At 38.2% G+C, this 22,172-nt stretch overlaps 1 protein-coding gene across 2 annotated transcripts in view; it reads left to right on the top strand.

Moving 5' to 3' along the window:
- Nucleotides 1-22,172, top strand: part of PLPPR5 (phospholipid phosphatase related 5) — a 44,265-nt gene that overhangs the window by 18,511 nt on the left and 3,582 nt on the right. Inside the window, exons 2-6 of one of the 2 annotated variants that reach the window (XM_017827212.1) lie at nucleotides 2,180-2,312; nucleotides 4,582-4,832; nucleotides 13,535-13,711; nucleotides 15,406-15,525; nucleotides 20,045-20,181. In XM_017827212.1, coding sequence (XP_017682701.1) covers nucleotides 2,180-2,312; nucleotides 4,582-4,832; nucleotides 13,535-13,711; nucleotides 15,406-15,525; nucleotides 20,045-20,179 — 816 coding nt within the window. In that variant the 3' untranslated portion in view covers nucleotides 20,180-20,181. The remainder of the gene's footprint in view (nucleotides 1-2,179; nucleotides 2,313-4,581; nucleotides 4,833-13,534; nucleotides 13,712-15,405; nucleotides 15,526-20,044; nucleotides 20,182-22,172) is intronic. The other variant, XM_017827213.1, reaches the window with a different exon arrangement.

A 22,172-nucleotide genomic window follows, 5' to 3' on the forward strand; every position in this document is an offset into this window, starting at 1 on the left:
TTTTCTTCATCCAGGTCACCATCAAAGATGGGAAATGTAACAAGGAAAAATTGTTGGCAGCAGTAAGGATCTAGATGCAACCAATGAAGACAGGTTGCTGAAAATGAGGATATCCTTTCCTATAAGTGAGTGAGCAGTTCTGCCTTTCATTAACCCCAGCTTCCCTACCGTGCAAGAAGGCCTTTATTCTTAGATCAGCAGATTCAGTCTGTGCTCAGAGCTGGAGAGTTGAGCTTGCTGGCATTCTTTCTCTTGGTGTTCTTGCAAAAGGTTGAGTGCTGTATATCACAGATGCTTCCCTTGTGCTGAATTCTGCTTTTTCCTGGAGTTTCAAAATCTGTGAAAATTTTACTGAAATTTATTGAGTTTGGCAAAAAGAATTGGTTAAATGCAGAATCTGACTGTGTTCAGGTTTCCTAGTCCTTGATGAGAGGAAAGAAAGGCGTTGCTGTGACTCAGAAAATAATATTGTTTCAGTTCTCACCTTTATGAATCATATTAAAAGTGGTTTTTTTATTTTTATGTTTTTTTCAAGAATTCATTGGGTTGTCATAATTTGGATGGCCTTGAATTCAAGGTTGAGTTACTTTTCATGTATACTGATCATTTGCTAATTATAGATGAAGGAATTCTACTTCAGTAGGCTGAAAATTTACTTGCCTCAAAATAGAGAGAGGATACTTGTTAGTTCAGGTATTGAAATTTCTGTTTGATGTAAAAATTCCACTAGGATCTGAAGTCAGTCTAAAGTAATAGATAATGACTGTTTTGGTGACAAACCAAATCTTGCCACCACAGTTATTTTTGTTACTTGTGTCACATTATCTGTAAGAAGCACTTTTCTCCTGTGTGTCACAATTCAGCCCCAGGGTTATCTGTGTAGGTCTACACACAGCTAAGTAAGGTCATTAATTGCATTCTTCCTGAAAACAAAATGTACATGTGAGTCAATGTCCATAGTTGTGGGTTTTTTTGTAACCAGTGCTGTGTGTAGAACTGTTCAGACCTATTGTGATGTATTAAAAGGTTTGTATTTTCCTCTTAGGTGAAAGGTTTAGGAAAACCTAGGCAGTGAATCAGATTTAATGGCATTGTTTCTTGAATTTGTGTGGTATTACGACTTCAGTTTGCCGATCTTCATTCCTGTTTATTAAAGTGTGATGTACCTCACTAAGGTACAGCTTTTCATATAGAAGAGTAGAAGAGCTTTGCCTATAATTCCCACAATGAATCATATTTGGAATACAGTGGTCAGTATTTGACCCTTCTGCTTTACTTTTTGATTATGCCTGTGCTACGTACCATAACACTTCAGTATAGTAGGTTTAGCTAGGTACCTGCTTAAGGCTTGGCTTTGGCTATTAAGTCTCAATACCATAACTGTTTGAATAAATTAAAGGCCATGCTTTGCTGTACAGGTAAATACACAACCTGCAGGGGATATTTTACATTTAAAATACCTATTTTTCTGATTTTTTGATTTTTGTTTATTTTTTGCCAACCATAATGTAAATGATATATAGACACGAGAACTTTATTCATTTTGGTGTAATGAATACGAAACAGTGTTAAAATATCAGTGGTGACACTTTGTTCAAGCATGAGGAAGCCAGACTTGATAAACTTAGCTGGCAAAATAAGAATCAAACCCTGTCAAGTGCCTCCTGGCAAACCAAACCTCTGATGTGAACAGGAGTTCTGTTAAGATTTTTTTTCTTTTTTTTAATTTTCACCTGCTGTGGTGCAAAATTTAAAGCTCAACCCTGTGTAGTGCTGAGTGCCAGTGAAAGCCATGTGAAAACTGAAATGTTCAATGTCTTTCAGGATTAGGCCTTTACTGTGGTGCAAATCTTCTGCATTATGTGATCTGTTGTTCTTGAACTAATAGATTTCTTTCTTTCTCTTTCCCCTCATCCTGAAAACTAGGTTATGTTATGTCAACTCCAAATCCTGGTTGTAGTAATTTATTCTCTTTTAAGGCAAATAAAGTAAATCAAGCCATAAGACATACTTCCCTCATAAGAAGATTAATGTACAGAACTTGATTCACTTATGTTGTCTTTTGTGCTGATTTGGTCTTGTTTCTTTAAGATGAGATGGCTGTCTCTGTAATATTAGTGTATTTTACTTGCCGTAATCTGATGTACCGTTTCTCTCCCCTTTTTTCTCCTCCCCTAAGATTATCGTTGGAGAAACTGCGGTCTTTTGTCTACAGTTAGCTACAAAGGATTTTGAAAACCAAGAAAAAACAATATTAACTGGAGACTGTTGTTATATAAATCCACTGGTGCGCAGGACCATCAGATTCCTTGGTATGAGCAAAATTACTGCTTTCATTATCTGAATGGTGAGAGTGATCAATTATGTCTTAATTTTGACCTGGGGAAAATACTCAGATAACCATACAACATTTTGTGTGTAGTCTTAATTCAGGTTCAGTGTTCCTTTTAGGTAGCAAACAAAGCTTCTTAGAAGTTTGGATTAAAAAATAGTTGCAGAAACAGCTGTAAAAATAGAAAAAATGGGATCACAAAGGGGCGAAAACAATCAGCAGGCCTGGAGTGGGGTGAAATGAAGAAAGGAGATATCCTTGTGCCATATCTGTGGATGGCAGTACACACACACATGCCAAAGTTGACATTGGGATACAAATGTGTATTTGAAGCCAAGCAAATTTAGGTGCTTAGTCTGGATATTGTGTTATAGTCTCTAGTAGAAAACTGTAATGCTACACTGATTTGGGCTGAAACTCCCCCATTGACTTCTGTAGATATGAGGAGTCATCTTTTCTACTTAGTTTGCTCTAAACGTGTTTGGAGGGAGAAGTCTCACCACTCAAAATGTGTGTTGAATATTCCCAGATGCTGCTTCTTAATGTGTGCAGGGATGCCATAGCAGGGCTCAGTTCCATTGTTTGCTTCTCTCTCTGGTGGTTGTATCTAAGAGAAACAGCTGGAGGAATGAAGCCTTGGGGCAGCTAATCCTGCTGCGTGCCCCAGTCACAGGGGGAGGGAGGGCATGTGCAGCTGTGTCTGTATTTGCAGTGTTTGTGTAGCAGCCGTGCCTGCCTTCTGAGAGGGCGATTGCTGCTGTCACACTGAGTGCAAAAAGTCATTAGAGATGACACTGTCTTGCATAGGTCCGAAGGAGGTGGGGAGTGATGGTAAGGCACTCCTCCCACTCCAGTTGCTTTGTGTATAATCAGTGCTTGAGTTTCCTTCCTACTAGGTGGGCCCTCCTTTTTTTGCAGAAGCAAAAAGAAAAATTGTGAGGAAGGGCAGGGATGAACAAAAGGCTCTGTGCTGTTCTACCAGATGAGGCATCGCTACCCATTGTGCTCACACAAAGTGATGTGTCCACCTACATGTGGGCAATGCACACCCTCAGGACTTGCTGAAAGGGCCCTTCTGTGAAGCGACTTGGCTAGGCACAGTCTGCTGCTCACCAGAGTCTAGCATCCCAGGGTGAATTAACATTAGTGTGACATTGCTGACCAGCCAGATCCCAGAAATCATCCTTGATTCTCTGGCTTTGCTGAGAAAAAAACCCCTGACCTTTAGAAATGCACGTTTCTGTGAAATTGTGGCTGCTGTGGTGTTCATCTGGTAGAGTCCTCATGGTTCCCCATGAAGTTGGGATTTGCCAAAACTTGCTTTATATTGGAGTGAATTGGAGTATGGGAAAGGTAAGGTAATTTGCCTGTGGAAATACAGGAGGGAATCTATAGCTCAGGTGAAATTTGAACAAGCACCTACTGGCACCTACTGGTCAGAGTGCTGAGTTTGCATGTTCTTCCAGAGCTCATTTTCTATTTACAAAAGGATAGAGAGAGACTTCAGAAAAGCAGAAATCTGTTTTCTTTTAAGTAATCAGATACATGCATTTACATTCTCATGAATGAGTACATGTGCTTAATGTTTTGCTGATATGTCTGATTAAAAAAACTCTTTAGCATAAGTAGCTCCTCAAATATATAGGTCTTTAGCTTGCTCTGTTGATACTGTGATTAATATGCCATGCATAGGGATTTACCCAGTAGCAGGCAGATGAAAACAACTTGCGAATGACAATGTTGAATTATTCAGTATTTTAATTTCTTTACAGCTGCAAGGGAAAAGAAAATGTTTGTCCAGTATGTGTTACAACTTTTCAAGTTACTTCTCCATTAGTGCCTGGCTTCCTTGGTTCTCAAGGAGATTTATAGGGTGAAGAATGTGCTTCTGTTGTTTCACCGTGTTTAATGAACATAGGCAAAATTTATGTGCCAGTATAGCTACCTACCTCAAACAGGGAACATGCATGGCTAGGGGGCCTAGGAAAGTAGGCCATTTGCAAAGAGGTGAATGTGCTCCTATGGAAGATGGAGAGACATCAGTGTGTGGGTACATTGCAGTGTTGCTGCTGCAGTTGTGTCGGAAAGTAACATCTCCAGCATGAGCCATGATCTTTAGGGTACAGTACATGTGAGGATTTTTCATGTTCTTGAATGGAAGAAGCTGGTATATTGCTTTGATAAATAATATAATATGTTGCCCTTTGGTGAAATTGTCAGGAAATTTAACTCTTTGTTTCCATCTTTAGGAATTTACGCATTTGGACTGTTTGCTACGGACATCTTTGTAAATGCTGGACAAGTAGTAACAGGGAATCTTGCGCCCCATTTTCTTGCACTTTGTAAACCCAACTATACAGCACTGGGATGTAAACAGTATACACAGTTCATCAGTAGCGTTCATGCCTGTACTGGAAATCCAGACCTTATCATGAAAGCCAGAAAGACATTCCCATCCAAAGAAGCAGCACTAAGCGTATATGCAGCTATGTATCTGGCTGTAAGTATATTGTACTATTTGATGTCACCATGTTGTTGAGAGCAAATGGCTCACACTGTGAGGGGGAGGAGGGAGGAATGGGCAGAATATAAGGCAACTGTTGACTGATTTTGTGTATGTACAGCTTCTGTGACTTAGTGTGAGGCCTTTGAGAACGTGATTCATTGGACTTAATTCTGACAAGGTGTAGTGGTTTCTGAGCCTTGAAAGCCAAGGCTGAGAGAGGGCAAGTTGTCCATAAAGGGTTACAGATTTAGGATAAACAGTTTCTTGGTTTACTTTTCCCCTACTTCCAGAGCTTGTAGGACAATACTTTGTTGGGTGGTAAAGAATAAGGGTAGGAACTGACTGCCTCTGACTGATAGTGGTTCCTTTCCACATTTTAACCCAGTACAGATCAGTAGAGTTGCACATGGCCATATTCTTTGGTGAGGTGAAGCAGAAGGGTGGGCATATATATGCATCTGATCTCTGCAGGTTTCCTGAAATCTGTGCATGTCTTTTGGTACAAGGATTGGCATTTACAGGTACCTCACTGTTCATGCAAAGTCAATTTTGGCTATTATGCAATGAGGTGGGCTACAAGACAATCCACCCTTTTTCCCCCTCTCTCCTTTCTGTTACAGGGAATGATGAACAGGGCTGGGATAAAAACTGGTGTTTACTGCCGGCATCAGAGCTCTTGTACAGGCTGAGGAGAGGCAGGGCAGAGGAGGAGTGACCTATGAATCTCACTCATGTAATTCTGTGAAGTATTCACTGGCTTAGTTTGGAGTGCATATCGTTCTAGTCTTAAGCAGGGGCAAATCTTGTTCATGTGCTGTCCCCAGCACATGCCTGTGGGAGTCTCTGACCTGACCTGAGCTGGTAATCAGTCCATTGTAGCCCTCCGGATGGGCCCAGGGCTGCCCTCATAGTATTAGTGGGAAACCAAACAAGTGTGTTTGTGTGTGTGTGTGTGTGTTTGTGTGTGCCTCTGATCATTGCAGGAGTCATCCCTTTAATTCCCTCAGTATTTGAACAGTGGCCTGCCTATGTTGTATATATGTATGTGTGTGTGTATACACACATGCAGATGTAATTGTGTGTGTATTGCTTTTGAGCATATACTGAATGACCCAATTTAATTCCTGATTGATCTGGAAACTGATATTTGCCAACGTGGCAAAGATCCCACCCCATCCACAGGCAGTGTGTCAACTCTGTGCTTCTGCATATGAGTTTAGAACCAGTTGATTAAATCTGCAGCACTGACGGTAACATTTACCAAAAGTTGCTTGTGAGCAATGTCATTTAAGAGATGTGGATTAACAGTTAGTACAGGCAAGTGTTATCTGCAAATAAGAGATGATCTATAATATTCTATTCTAACTTGAGCCAACTGTATGTCTCCTGATAGTATTGTCTTTATTTGGGGAGATATCTAAGGTTTTGCTTCACTGAAACATACCTCTAAATTTGGTGCAAGCTATTTTAGAAAATACTCAGAATTTTTATTTCAATTGCTCCTATTTTTCTCATCCATCTGTGAAGTTGTATTTCCACTGCTGCCATGAGTCACCGTAACTAAAGGAAGCCAACTGTTCAGCTACTGCAAAGCAGGAAGGAAAATCGTATTAATACATTTTAAAAACAAAAAGTAGACATTAGTAAAGTTTTTAATGCCTAGTATCAGTGACTTTTGACATGAGCAAGGAATACTTTATGCAAACCTTGCCTCTGGTCAATATACAGTTAGTGATATCAAAAATTAAAACTGCTGTGATCCATTTCATGACTATGTGCTCTTTCAGTACCTGCAGAAATAAATATATTCTATGTTGCTACTGTATTGCTGCATGATGCATGACACTCATGATTTAACTGAAGCACTATAAGCTGCTCTTAGGACTTCTGAGTTCTTATAGTAGCTCCTTGATGCAATGGTACAATGGCAGTTGTTTGTTTGTTTTTGTTTTTTTTTTTAATCCTACTGCATGATTGAAGCTAAATATACTGTTTATTACACACCGGGGGGGAAAAATTTGCCATGTTCCAATATTTGAGGTCATGTCCTTATGCTGACATGATGTTTGTCAAGATAGTTGGCCCTAAATAACAATTTTCTCATCACTGTTCACTGGAGTAGAAGATTTAAAACAGTAGCCTAGTCTTTGAGCCATGTTACAACAGTTATTGAGAGCATGGACATAAAGACCTCCATATATTACTCAATATTTCATTAGCATATAATCTCTGGTACAAAATCTACTTTCTTTTTGGTTAACAGAAATTTGGGAGAGAGGGAGAGATTGTTACAGAATCCTCCCTGGATATTTTAGCCAGCTGTGCACAAAACAAAACCACCTTAAAGACAAGAAACACACAGCAAGCTGATCTGAGTCCTTGCTCTCTGAAGGGATGAAGTAAATGCCATCAGATTTGTGTGATTTCACTGTCAGACTTGTGTGATTTAACCGGTCAACCTGTTTAGAAACAAAGCCTGTGCTTTATCTAATAATGCTCCTATCTCGTTCCATTGAGGTGCAGCCACGTTCTTATCACCTAGCATATTGTCTGGTTAACAATAGCTTCTTTTTTCATCTAAGTTCTTGACTCTTCTTTTTTCCCCCTTCCCCAATTTTGAGAGTGGGTGGCTGCTATGGTAACCCAGAATTCCCCTCCTGCTTGAAAGTACAGTCTTTAAACAGTTGTATTGCTAATATTTAGACCTCTCTGTAAATGTTTTCCTCCATTACTTTCTTTCAAGAAGGTCTTAGCAATGGAAATGTTGAAAGGCAGCACAGTGGTTAGATGCTTTCTCTACCCTGCTCCAAACATGCTCTCAATAATGCATTACCTGTCTTCTTCAGACTTTCAGGTTTATTTTTCCCAGTGTACCAGTGTATTCCAAATGAACTACTGTAAATCTGTGTTCTGAAATCTCTAACCAAGCTGGCTACCACCTGCGTTTTTCCTTAGGTGTCTGCTCAACTCATCGGAGATCTTTTGTTTGTTTATTTTTGCTTTCATTTCTTATGAGCATTGCAATTCACCTTTCTCAGCTGGAACAACATTTGCTAACATAGGTATTAAGGCAAACACTGCAACTTTATCAAATAGAATAGAAGTATATAAGCTAGATTTTGCTATGTGTAAGTTGACACCGCCTGGACAAGTAGAGGGATGTTTTGAAGCAGCCAAGTATGCACATACTTGGGTTTTTTTCCACAACTGAGACACAGAAATGAGAAGTCATGAGTCCTTTTTTTTGGTAGGATTTCAAAGTGATATATGAAGATTTAGTCAGCCTATTCCCATAGATTTAAATATAAGACTTGTGACTACCAGTCATCCTTTGGTACTTCAGACCTAGGGGATTAGTTATTACTAGTTGTAGTTCAGGAAAAATTTCAATTAATTCTCTAAAATTTTGCTTTTTTGTTGTTGTTGTTCTTACTACATTGGACAAGAGCAGGTGGCAGCTAACCAGTCTGTAGGGAAGTGTCTGAACTCGGTATTACCGCATACATTTCAGACTTCCTTTGGATTTGTAATAATAGAGGAACAGGCTTAATGTCTTGATAACGTAGCCCTTAAGTCTGTAGGCAGCTTTTGTTGCTTTGTACTGTGAGTCCTTGGCCTCATCTACAGCCTCAGACAGGACTAGCACGTAAAGCTTGCAAAGAGTTTCTTCTTCTCTGCAGAGCTTTTGTTTGACCTATGATCATCTTTCCTGCAAGGTTCTTGCTCCTGACATTCTGCTGCATCATTTTTACAGTTTAGTGTGTTTGTAAGTCACTGGGAAAAGACAGCAAGGCAGTCGGGGTCACAGTGCTGGCAACATGGTGACATTCTCCTCAGTGTCCTTCCTTGATCCAATTGTTAGCTGTAGGTCTAGTTTCACCTGTGCTTTGTCTTGAAGTGCCTGTTTGGCTCCAGCTAAACGGGAAGCTGATGGAGGCATGATAGGCCTCTGATGGACTTTCAGGAGTGTTTAGGAGGAAAAGTAGTAGCAGAGCCACCTTATTGAGTCAACTTTGTCCATTTTTTGTTAGGAAATTAAAGAATTAAAGGATTCTTTGGGCTGTCTTTCAGGGGCAATGTTAGGAATGTGGAATTTCTTTTTGGTATCTGGTGCAGCAAGTAAAAGTGTCCCTCAGTACTGATTGTACCACAAACATCGTGGGCTTCATATGTTGAGTGTGTTGGTTACTTTCAGACTGAATAATAAAATAACATTACAGTTTGATCACGCTATTTATCTAAAGACTTACAGATATTTCATGCCAGTCAGCTCTTCATGACAACTCAGTTGCTCAAGATAACAACCTCTGTATTCCTGGTACAGTGAAAGATACCTCTTTCCTTCTCCAGTTGTTTACAGTTACAGCTGTGGGGAGCTTGTAGTAGTAAAACGAATAGTAAGGTTCAGAATTTCTAGAGCTTTCTTTTCCTTTTGCCAACCCAGACCCCTGACTTTAAAAGCCAGTTTTTGTCTGGGGTCATCAGTAATAAGTGCAAAACATATGGAGAAAGCTGGAGGAGGCTTCAGAAATACTAAAAAAGATCTTCAGTGGGTAGTTGCAGAAGGACACAGATGATTTGAGAATATGACTGTGGTTTACTCTAGAAATAATTATTAACAGAAGAAGCTGAAGAGATTTTAGATTGTCAATCAGGATTCTAACTAAACATTGAACCTGGTTATAGACTACTACAGCCCATTACTTTTTCAGGTTTTTGATCTCCAAGTGTCCCTGTTCTAGTAAGTATGATGAATATTGAAAGTTCCTTTGGTGGACCATTTATAACATTTCTTCTATTACTTGAATAGTTCAATATTATTTCTTTTAGGATAACATACTGTAAAAGCAAAAGAAACCATGAAATAATTTATATTTGAAGTGCTGCCTGAGATAGGTGCCTGTACTGTGATTCCTTCCTCATTCTACTTCATGAGTCATTGTTCACTGCCCGCTAATGGACTGGCCAGTCCCCCACACTGTCTGCTTCAGGGAGGAATGAAGGGAATCTTCTTACTGCATACCTGGGCCCCAGGTTGATGAAATCAGCTAGGAAAAGAATCCTCTCTCCTGGCTGGTGCACCCAGGCTGATGTCTAGCTCCTCTGAAACTAAAAAGGGAGTCTGGGTCCTGTTCCATGTGTGTTTGTGTGCGCAGATGTTTATGTGGGTGGGCCTAAAGACAGCTGAAAGATGCCTAGGAAGAGCTTCCAGCATAGCCCAGGAGTCTGCTTTGTCCCACACTAAACATAAAATTATGTGTTTTGGAATGATTTTGTTTGCACTAGATTTGGGACATATTTCACATAGGACTTGCAACACGACACTTTTGAAATATTTCCCAGCACAAACTGAGTGTCAATGCTATGATTATTCCTTACACTATGCTCTGAGCCAGTCATGTCAGAAACAGGTAGCTTGCTTTGTCTTTGATCTTTGAAATGCATGTTTTTCAAACCCACTTCATTTAAAGTTTTTCTTTCAATTTACAACATTCTCTGACAGTTTCACTTCCAGTATCTTGAAGACTGAAGGTCAATATTTGCCGTTTTTCTGAAAATCTAGTAAATATTGTTATATTGTGTGATCAGGTAACAATCCACCTCCTTGTATGACTGACACTGTCTATGTGCTGGTGTCACCTTTATATCTTTTAATAATAAAATCTTATTTCAGGAAGAAGGAAAAGCAGTAGCAGAGGTTCTTCAAGAGAAGATTCACCAGTGATCTAATGTTGCAGAAGAATGTGCAACCTCCTAAATTAGTTCTAACTACTCTACCTTACATACAAAATCTCTGCTGCTGGTCTTGCTGTTGACTAATTTAAAAGTTTGCTTTAATTAGATTCCTCATCTCCCAGTTTTTTTTTCTTTAAAAGGAACTGAGATGAAGTTGTTCAGTAAACATCTTTACCCATGTAAAAAATTATATTGTCGTTCATTCTTACTAATGTTTTAAAATCACTGAGCTATTTTCCTTTGTTGATATTGCATTAATATTTATTAAAAGTAAGAGAAGAAAAATCCTGTCATCTTTTCAAGATGTTTATTCTTTGTCAATTGCTAACTGTGCTGGTTTATAACTTTTCCACCAGAATGAAGAAGAAAACAAGAGCTTAATGTTATTTTTTTCTTAATGCAAATCAGATCTTTGACTGAGTGGACTGTGTTAACATATTGTTCTAGAGCTGCAAGAGGTCAAGTTTAAAAATGGGTTATCTGTGAATCTTGGCTTGGAAAGAGGCTACATTTGCTATATAGAGTTTTGCAAATATACAGACTTTTCATTACATTGTTTCAGGAAAAGTTTACCTTGTTTCTGTTGATTCTTAATATTTTAATATAATGCTATTCTTAACATCAGTGGTACCTGTTATTTAAAGAAAAGACAGAAATAGTACCTGTGCTGGCAGAACCCTCAAGTTATTTTGAGTAATGAACTGGGCATGACAATCTTGATTGCACATATAGGAAGGGACTTCACAAATGGAGGTCATTACTACTCATGTGAGGCACAGCATGAATGTGTTGAACCACAGCATGTGGTTGTTTCTGCTCAGTGCTTTGTCTGAGTAGGAATTTGAAGGACATGCTTGTTTGTGGGAAGATTTTGAGAATTTTTTGCAGAGCACTTTTCAGTTTAGCTTTATATTAAAAATGTTGAAGTTTGACTGAAATACTGCAGAATCAATCATTTGTATTATGTGTTTTGTCCTGATAAAAATGCAGATATTCTTCTTGAGTGATGACCAGGTGTTACAGGTTTTTCCTTGTCAGTAGTAATTTCAATTTAATATGCCACAATACAGAATTACATGCAGGATAGTTTCCTGGCAACTTCCTTGTCAACTTCACCCAAGCTGTTCTTACTGTGTATTCAAAATATTCAAATATTTTTGCTATCACCAGATGTCCTAACATATAGTGTGAATGTGGATAATGGTGGTAGTATTCAGGACTACAATGAGACTCACTAAAATAGAGGGTTGCTGAGTTAATTCATTGTGCATTACTCTGTTTGTAGCTTGTAGAAAACCAGTGGGGCTAAAAAACTGGAAATTACAGTTGCTGTTGTCCAGCCTTCTGCATGGTAAGAGTAACTCACTGAAGATAGCCTGCAAAATATAAGGAGCTAAGATAAAAGGATAGTCAGCAAAGGGAGAAACACTGTTTCTGAAATGGTCTAGGAAGAAGAGAGGAGACATGTGGCCTGGAGATACATCCCACACCTCTTTTTGCAAACCTTTACTTTGTCTGAATTAGTGGAAAGCTTGCTACTTCTTTGCTGTTTATCATATAAAGTACACTGAAGATTTGTGTTGCAGTACTGTGATGTGATTTTAAGATTAAGCTTTGTTTCATTCTCTAAACCGTGAATCTTTCTTCAGTGTTTTGGACAAAATTATTGTCAGATATTGCTCTTTTTGAACAAATTCTGTCCACTACTTTATCAGTTAATTTATCCACACTTTCTAAACCAGTTCTTGACTGGATTATTGAAGCACTTCATTAACTGATTACACAGTAAATTCCACTGAAGTTTCAGTTAGTACAGAAAAAAACCCAACCCTTTGTTGGCCAGAAACATGGTACTGGTTCTTCAATAGAGATTCATCTATTTCCCTTTGCAGTTCAAAGTGATGGTATTACACACTTGGATTCTCTAGTGCAGCTCCATAGGAAATACTTGCATTCCTCCATCAAAAAACTTGAACTCTGTTTAAAATTTGAAGATTTAAGAATTTCAGGGGTTTAATTGGAGAAATTAGAAACTTTTTCCTCAAAAATCTTGTCGGTTGAAGTATATATATATTTTATTTTTTTTTTTCGGAATGTGGAGAGTGGAGAAGTCTTTCAAGCAGTCTTAATGCCAAGATTCAAGAGAAAGGATATTAAAATATTTTATATTCATTTTTTCCATTGGCCCATCAGAGCTTAGAAAGTGCTGGCTTAAACCTAGTAGTCACTAATGCACCTTAGGGCAGAAGAGCTTCTCTGTCATCAAGCAGTACTTTTTATTCAGTAGTATTGCACAGGGAGAGTCAGACTGCAAGCAGGGCAAATGGATTTCTCGCAGTCTGATGCATAAAACTTGCTGCATTTAGATTGGTTTGTGTGAAGTACAGAGCTGTATTAGTTCAGCACTGGTTGAAACCATTACACATTATTTATAAACGTAAATGCTGGCATTTAGTTTAATTTTCACTGCTGTTTGATACTTTTCTTTCACCTTTTCACTGATTTTTGACAAATCACTAATTAGTCACATGAAGGAGTGGTGTAAATGGAAAAAAGGCATTTACTAATGAAAATAAGGTCTTTATGTAGCCCCTTTCAGAGTAAAGATCTTTTTCTGTAACTGTCAGCACTGCACAGTGGAAAATCAGTCTTTTTACCTTTATAAAAATAAATAGTAATAGGATAGGATTATCTAATTTGCCTGGTTTTCTGTGGGCTTTTCAGGTTCATATAAAATGTAATTTTGCTGTATGGTCTGCTTCTATTTCTATATCCCCAGCAAAAGAGCGTGGTGACTTTATCTAGTGCTCTATTTCCTAATTTCTTTACCACCTCCCCTTCCAAAAAAAAAAAAAGGCATCAAATACACAGAGTCTATTCAAACAAAATGTAGAGCTTTTATTCACTAATTAGTGGAAGAGATCCATCAATCTTACACTTTCTTCCTTTCTAATTTTCAGATGTATATCACCAATACAGTGAAAGCCAGAGGAACAAGGCTTGCAAAACCTGTTCTATGTTTGGGCTTAATGTGTTTGGCTTTCCTTACTGGAATCAACAGAGTAGCAGAGTATCGAAATCACTGGTCAGATGTAATAGCAGGATTTGTAATCGGAATATCTATAGCAGTCTTCTTGGTAAGTGTGTATCTGTGTAACTTCTGTTTGAAAAAAATCAATGTTTAAGTTTGCATCTCTAAAAAAAAAAATAAAATCACACCACTAAATGACAAAAGATGTGTTGCTAAATTTTAGGGTCTTTAATTAGTTATCAGTTTCCTTTGTTATATTTAGATAATCTCACAAGTGTGAAGTCATGAAAGGACTGATCGTGTGATCTCTTTTGACTTCCATATAAACCAGACTGTAGCATTTCAAACAGTAATCTCTGCATCAAGGGCCACTTTAAGGAATTATATATGCCTCAGAAAAGCATAGTTATGATTTCATGTATAAAGTATTAAATTTGATGTAGTGATACCTACACTGATCAGAGAATAGGTAGCATTTGTTTTTCTGACTTTAAAGTAACCCTAATGAATTCCTTTCATGTTGATTTGGGTTTACATTGAAATTTTGTGTTATTCTCTATAAAAAACCCCCACCATCTTTGTTTAGCCTTTTCCTTTTCTGGAGCTGTGTTCTAAAACCTGATTGTTAACCACAGTTCCTGATGACTAGTGTCTGTGTCAGAAAGCTATTTCTAATCTATTAATCAGCTCCACTAATATCTGCAGTGCAAGGCTATAGAATAGAACAGTCACTGCTGTTTACTGCCTGCAAGTTTGTCTGCCTGGCTGCTTGTAATAGTTCTAAGTACACCTTTGATTTTTTCCTCCATGAAAACACTTTTGAGTTTGTTTTTTTTTTTTTTGGATTACAAGGTCTTGGTCTCAAGATCTTGAATTTGAAGACTTGGCTTGGCTGAGAACCCTCCCAGGGATGGCTGCGATGGGTATTTTCTATCCTCTGAGAAATGCAAGGACAGTTGCAGGTCTCCTTTAAAATATACCTGCTTGCGTTTCCAAATGTTCCCTTCCACAGAAGGTGTCCAGGAGTTATACTTGGTTGTTCATGTTTAAGTTTTTACATTCTGTTCATTCCCCTAAAGTAATAGAAAAGAATAGAGAAGAAATCTGTCCCACACTTTTTCTTGCATTTTGTGATGTATATTGCATAAACTCCTTTGAGTAACATGATATCAAATTTAGTTGTGTTTTGAAGAAAATACAGTTGGCAAACATTGCTACTCAGCTGAGCATCTGAATTAGTAGAAACACAAACAAACTGGTGTATATCACATTCCTAAGTCCCCGTGGGAGAACCACTGCTGCCCTGACCAGATTTAGAGTTGCATTTAGACTTGGGGATGGTCCTTGCCTTGTTCCCTTTCTCACTCTCCATTTGAAGAAGTCTTTGCTGATCAAAACTTAGAGGGTACTGGCCTTCATAGGAGTTTAAGGTTAATGCCATGTGCTGCTGCACGTGCTCTGGACATCTCTTCATGACACTGATAATTGGTGTTCTGTAGCAGGGTTCGTGCCTTAGTGTTCTATTATTCAGATTGAGTAATGGATTTTCTTTATAAAGGATTTTCTTTATATAAGAGGGTTTTTTAGTTCCCAAATGATGCATGTAACAATAAATTGGTTGAAAGTCTTTTGTCTTGAAATATTAATTAAGGATTTTCTGTAAAACATGAACTTCACATTTCAGTGTTTCTACTGTAAAGCTGTGACTAAAGCTGGTGTCATTTCTGCCTAATTATGGATGTCAGTTCAAAAAAATAAGTTGTTCCTTAGCTATTCTGTTTATCTTCTAATCCCTTCTAGGTTGTTTGTGTGGTAAATAACTTCAGAGGACGTCAGCCAGAACATGAGCATTCTCATATGGATAATCTGGCCCAGATGCCCATGATCAGCATACCCCGAGTAGAAAGCCCTTTAGAAAAGGTAATGTCTGACTTTTTTTAAAACAATGAAATTAAATGTAGCTTTCCTGGAAGGATGATCCCACACTATCTTAACAAGAGTGCTGAGGTAATCAGATTTAAAATAAGGAGACATGCCAGTGAAGGAAAAAGAAGGGAAGAATTAATTCAGTGACACTCCATGGGAGGCTCTTTATGTCGTCTATGAGGACAATGGCTCTATATCTGTCCAGTTTACTGCTGTAGCTGCTGCCAAGTCCATGGAATCAGGATGAGTAGTAGATCTGAGGCCTCTTCCCTTGTGGTCCTGAAGTAAATTTGATTAACACTGTCTGAGAGTCCACAGAACTTGAAGTGCTTGGAAAGAAAATCTAACCCCTGGGCCCAAGGAGTTATGCAATTCAGGTACAGGTGGCATTTGTCCTATTTCTTTGTGATATGTCCTCAGGCTAGTATAGAGCATCCAGTCCCTTCTGGATCAGCTGTGGTGCTTTTATCATCAGACACATGCTAACCCCAGGACAGGGTACTCACTTGGAAGTGAGAGTAACATGGGTCTTATAGTAACTGCACAAACCCCATGATCTCTTGTCAAAACAAATAGGATTTTGGACAAAGGCATGCTAGTGATAACTTTCAAGCCAAAACTTTTTGCTTGAGTAAGTATCACAAAATGTGTTTAAAATTTATTTTAGTTTTCTGTGATAACCATTTTTGTTTTTTGAAGATGATGATGTACTATGTGTTAGGTAAGATTATGTCTGAACAATTTTGTGAGCAAACAAGTAGTGAAATAGATAGTAAAGAATTCCACAATGGATAGGGCACTAAAAGCACTTTTCTATGGCATTCTTTTAAGAAGTGTTTTTAATCACTTCCCAGCCTGTCTTAACCACTTAGAAGTGGTGGAAGTTGTCCTTTAGTAAGAATTTCTGCTGGCCCTGGGCGTTTTATTCCTTTCCTTGAAGGGAAAGAAGATTTCTTTTTAGAATGGTCCAACATGCCTTTTTGAACCAAATGTGTCTAAGCTACTTCTGCTGATATCTTGTCATAAGGAGGTCAGAGTCTCATTTGCTTGAACAAGTATTTACATGACGAGTGTGTATCTTCAAAATAATCCATTCAGTAAACTTTCTGTAAAATGTCAAAACAAAACAAGATGTCAGTTGGCCTAGGACATACCACACTAATAAGAGCATGTCTTATTTACATGCTAGGCTCTCCTGCAATAGCAGCCATTTCTGTGGCTCAAAAGCCATCATAGCTAATAACCCTGTCACTCATGATGAATAATGTTCTTTTCCTGAGACTTGGCCTAGTTCGAGATGCTGTGGCAAAAACTATTTGTGAACTGCCCAGGACTCTGATATGAACAAACTTCTTTCATTCTGAGCTCGTATTCCTGGGGCAGTAGACAGCAGCTGTTTGCTGGCATGGAACTTCTCTCTAGATAACTAAATTGGAGACTGTCTGCAGGGTGCTAATGCTTGGTGAGATCTCAGTGTATAGTTCATCTTTGTCTGTGTTGCAAAACCTTTCTCCTTTCCAGACAGAGAGGATGGAATGTGAGGACAATAATGTGGAGACTTTGCTAATTGTTGGGAAATGCTTTCTTCTGTTTCCACTCTCAGAAACTTTAAATTTGAATTAGCGAATAATTCACGAAAAAGTTATTTACATGTGAGTGCTTTAGATTTTGAGGTTCTGTGGATTTATTTTTATTTTTATTTATATTTTTATTTTTATTTTTTATTTTTTTTTATTAAATGCTTAGTCCAAAGTTTTAGATAGAAGACAGACCCTGTTTAATAAAAGGCACTAAGAATAGTACTTATGGAGAACTAAGGTCTAAATTAAGTTAGTTAATCTCAATTAATTACCATCACTACAAGCATTATTAACTTAGTCTTTGCTTTTTAACTCCCTTCCTATTTTACATCCTTTGTTCTCCGCTGAAGACGGAGCGATACTAAATAATTTGTGTGCTATTTGCCTTTGCCTGGGTATGTGTGAGTTGATTTTCATTACGTTTCAGTTAGGACTGTTCTAGTTCAACATTCTGAATGCACATAGATTTACATTTGGCTTATTTTAAAACTGTATTTCCTTATTTTCAGTCTGCAAGCTCCTGTGCGAATATTAAAGACAGCTTACTGTCAGAAATTAGCTACTAAGAGTAGCACAAATCCTAACTGTCTGAAGTTATCAAAGGCTAAGGCAGCGCAAGCATGAAGCAATGCAATTGTGATTGGTGTTTCAAAATAATAACTGTATAGGTATCTGGGAGCAAACAATTAAAATATCCTGTTTTAAAGAACAACTTCTTTAGAAATGCCCACCAGGTATGACCTCACTCATTGCTATTTTGTTACAAATTCACCCCCAAATGAATAAGCATAGGGTGCATCACACAGACCTGGAAGCACGTTACTTTTCTGTTTCCAGATCTGCTACTTGCTATTCCAGTGCTTTCTCCATGGAAAATGAATGCTCTTGGCATGCTCACCCTCCTGCCACTGTCTGAATTCTGGTGGAGGTCGAGCTACATTTGAAGTGCACTTAAATAGGAATAAGTGTACTTGTAATATTCTGAATTGAGCTGCTGCTGGTTAATGACAAGGTTAGATAACTGTTTGCATGACACTTCTGTTTAATTGTGGTGCATGCAGATGATTAAGCTGTTCTGCACGGGTACCCACTCCTCATGCATTCAAGCCATAGTTGCAGAGTGTCTCCTTGAGGAATCCTTGCCAGAGCTGGCTCAGCAGTGCAGACTTAGTGCTTTTACCTTAACTACAATCGTATTCAGAATTAATGAAAAGAATGGAAGCCAAGAAACCTCATCACTCACCCATCTGCCTCTTCTTCTCTCCTGTCTCTGATCTTGTTCATCTCTTACAAGATAATTTGTGTTTCAGTTAGCTGGCACTCTCCTACAAAGAGTAAGCTCTCATTCTGCCGCAGTCAAGGTTACAGACTCCTGTTCTTTTGCAAGACTTACTGAGAAATGGGGATATTCTGGGCGTTACCTGGAAGAGTTTAAAAGCTCAGCTTCATCCAGTGCAGTCACAGACTGTGTTTTCACTGTTTCAGGGGAGTCTGACGTTATTTTATGCAAAAGTCACCTGAAATTGGCTGGGGCTCACAGAGGGCTCCATGCATGTCTTGTAGTAGCTTCTGATTCTCCTAGCCTGTTTTTAAGGGTTTTTTGGTTTGGGGTTTTTGATTTATTTTTTTTTTAAATAAGTATTCTAGCTTCAAAAAAATCAAGCAACATGGACCATTTTAGGACTAACTGAGGCAGTAGATAGAATAGTGAGAGAGAAGGTTTTAGGAGGAAGTGTTTGGTTAGGAGATGTGCTATGGTTCATCTCCTGTGGGATGAGATAATTACTGTGTCTGATAATCAGTTCTTTCTGTAGCTATTCAGTGTTACTTATTTGCACAGAGGGTTCTTTGCAGTACTCCGTTTGACAGCTAAAGTGCATTAATTCCCCAAGTTCTGCTTGGTGTTCCTTTATACTACCACTTCTGTCAGCAGTGCCCAAACCCTGTTCCAAAACACAGTCCCTGTTCCTTGTTACAAAGTGGTTTCTTACACTTCCCCCATAGGACTGTCTATCCAGCATGACTGAACTAGAAAGAGATAGATTAGGTGCTCTCTTTTTCTGCTATTTCCAACTTTTAATGGTTATAATTATTTGGAATTCCTCTCGTAATATGTGACATTGCTGTCGCCCATTGTACCAGTTGCTACTATCAGGGTTAATTGTCCCAGAAATCTTGTTGAGTTTGACACTATAATTCTTTTTCTATTGTGTATGTGCCAAAGGTAGTGGTGATAAAACCTTTTAACAGTAGTAAGTGTAGATATTGCAATGAGTTCTGATAGTATTTATTATGTGCCTTTGTGATCACACAGCAGCATGGCCTAGGGCGTCTGGTCTGATCCCTGCAGCTCTCCAGGGAGACTGAACACCTCTCACTGAGTTCACAGCTAAAAGCAAAACACAAAGATGTTTTAGCTCATCGTGCTATGAGCAAGTGGGGAAGATGGTTTGTGTCTATTTCTGTTGCTTCAAAATGTTTTAGTTGATAAATATCCAAATACTGTAGTGCTTGATGTCCAAAAGTATACATAGGTATCCATACATAGTTTCTCCGGGTAAGTTTGAGGAGAGCCCATGTGCTTACATTAACTTATAGGCAGTTTTCAAATTTCTGTTGGCATAATGGTTCTCCGTGATAATACAGTCTTTTAAAGGAGACATAATACAACATTGTTTCACACACCTCAACGCATACATGGGAGAGTCAGCTCATAAAAAACCGTAAGCAGTTTTGTTTCAATGTCAGGCAGCTGAATTTGCATTTCTATCCTACTCTTCTGCTTAAATCAGCTTCTAGGGCATTGTACAAGAATTATTTCTGTTTGAATGCAAACTATGATCACCACGTCTAACGTTTTAATAAAATAATATTTAAATATGGGAAGTGGAACAATATATTCAGTGTGACCTCCCCAACCATGCATGTTGTAGATGTTACAGAATCAAGGTATTAGTAACAATCAAGAAGATCCTTTGCAGCGAAACTCCCTCAAAGCTCGCATCGTTAGGTTCTTCTCCTGGATATCGGGAACAGACCGTTTTGAACAGCTTCGCATAAGGCAATAAACGTATGTGCGCGAGAGTGCACCTGAGTGAGCGTGTGGGAGAACCGAGGCAGATGCAGTGTGGCAGCAGCGTTCTGTGCAGGTCTGCAACGTTTGAAATGGGGAATTTCACTTGAATGCATTTTTTTTCCTTTAAAAATGTGATTGTCTAGTAAAAGCGTAAAATATACTCTGTGCACTCCGAGAATTGTACGATAACAGTATTATTATTGTTTGATAAATTATGATTTGCCTGAACTAGTACCATAGTATTTTTCTGTTTCTTTTAACAAGGACTACAAACAGTTTTACAAATTCCTGTTGTCAAAAATGAAAAAATTTTAGGATGATGACTGTTTCTGAATATTTCTAACTGAATTGATGATAACAGAACAAAAAAAAAGTTCAGTACATATAATATATGTTGAAAACTGGAAATCACAAGACGTTTTAATGTATTTTTTCAATGCTTTAACATTATAGCATTGCTTATGAACAGAAATTAATTAAAACTTAACAGAAGATATACGGGTGTGGATCATTTCCCCAAGTAACCTGCACTCAAGGCTTAGCCTTTAGCTTTCCCTTTTTTGTTAGTGGTGTGAGAGCGTGGTTATGATGCATGCCTTGCTCACCAAGCTGATACTGTCTATTTAGAATGGATAGTACAAATACTGGTGGGCCTGTCTGTGAAACTGCTGCCACTGAGCAGACCCTCAGCATTTCTAATTCTTTTGAGTACTGTAGGGAAAATAATTTCCCATGGAGTTGGAGAAGCTGAGGTCTTGTGCATGTTTTTCGCTTGTCTCCTGCATCTGTGTGCATCTGTTTGCTGACAGTAGTTAGTATCTCACACTGAACTTTGTGACAGTAAACCTAAGCAGAATTAAGAGAGTTTAAATGCAGTTATTCAAGGAGGGATGCTGTTTGCTAATTTTTTTCTGCTGAGTCTCAGCAAGGCTTATTTGTAGTTTTGCCTGAGACAATAACGTGAAAAAGCACGAATAACCAGACAGTTGCATGAATCTGTATCAGTGATTCTTGCCATCAGCAAGTGATTAATTTTGACCTAGTTATGCGTCACCCTTCTGAGTCCATTGGAAATGAATTGACATTCCTTTACTAGGGTCCAAACCAATAGGTCCATGATCAGGAGCTTAGCAGTTCTCTTTGAGGGTTTATTGAGGAAGGGAGATTTTTTTTCTGTTACTATATCCCATGCCTCTTCATGTCCTTCCAGGCATGGTGACCCACTCATTTTGGGAGTATAGCTGGCAGGAGTATGAACCATTCTCCTTTCCTTAAATAATAGTTATCCAGTCCCAAATTAATGTCACATGAAAGAGCAGTTGTTTCTCTGCATCACAGGCAAATGTGTGTCACTTAGGGAAAGGGATGGCACAAAGCAGGACTTGAAAGAATTGATTAAAATAAAGAGGAATTTTTTTCCCCTTCAATTCCTTGTTTTTAGACCATCTTACTTATTAAGAAAGTAAATAATTTTAGACTGATGATAGTTTAAGTTGACAGGATGACTTTTCAGGTCCAAATAAAGAAAAATAAAGTAAATACTATGAAGAAAATGTCATAATAGCCTCACAGCAACTCCAGAGTCATTGAGTTTGCCTGCTATATCATCTTTTATGTACTGAAAACAGAAGATGGCCAACCAACCAAAATGCTTTGAATTCTTAATTTTTGTTTTCTAATTAGGAAATCTAATTTTGCATTTCTTCTGCAGTTTTAAAATCTGCAAGCAATGACATCTGTTAATATTGTTTACTGAAAACATTTTCACAGAAAGTGGCACACTTGTTTTTCTAATGCTTCTTTAAAAATTCTGCCTATGGTTTAATAATTACTATTTTTTAAAATATACTTATTCTGTTTTGGAGAAGAACTTGTTTAGATGCTTGTATATAGATGCTTACTATTTGGTAGTATTCTCTTATGAAAGCTGTCATAAAATACAGCAAGAATATTGCTAGAGCTAAAATGCATGTTGTAGGGGAGGT

This window comes from Lepidothrix coronata, unplaced genomic scaffold (assembly GCF_001604755.1).
Source record: "Lepidothrix coronata isolate B3197 unplaced genomic scaffold, Lepidothrix_coronata-1.0 Scaffold136, whole genome shotgun sequence".
Taxonomy (NCBI): domain Eukaryota; kingdom Metazoa; phylum Chordata; class Aves; order Passeriformes; family Pipridae; genus Lepidothrix; species Lepidothrix coronata.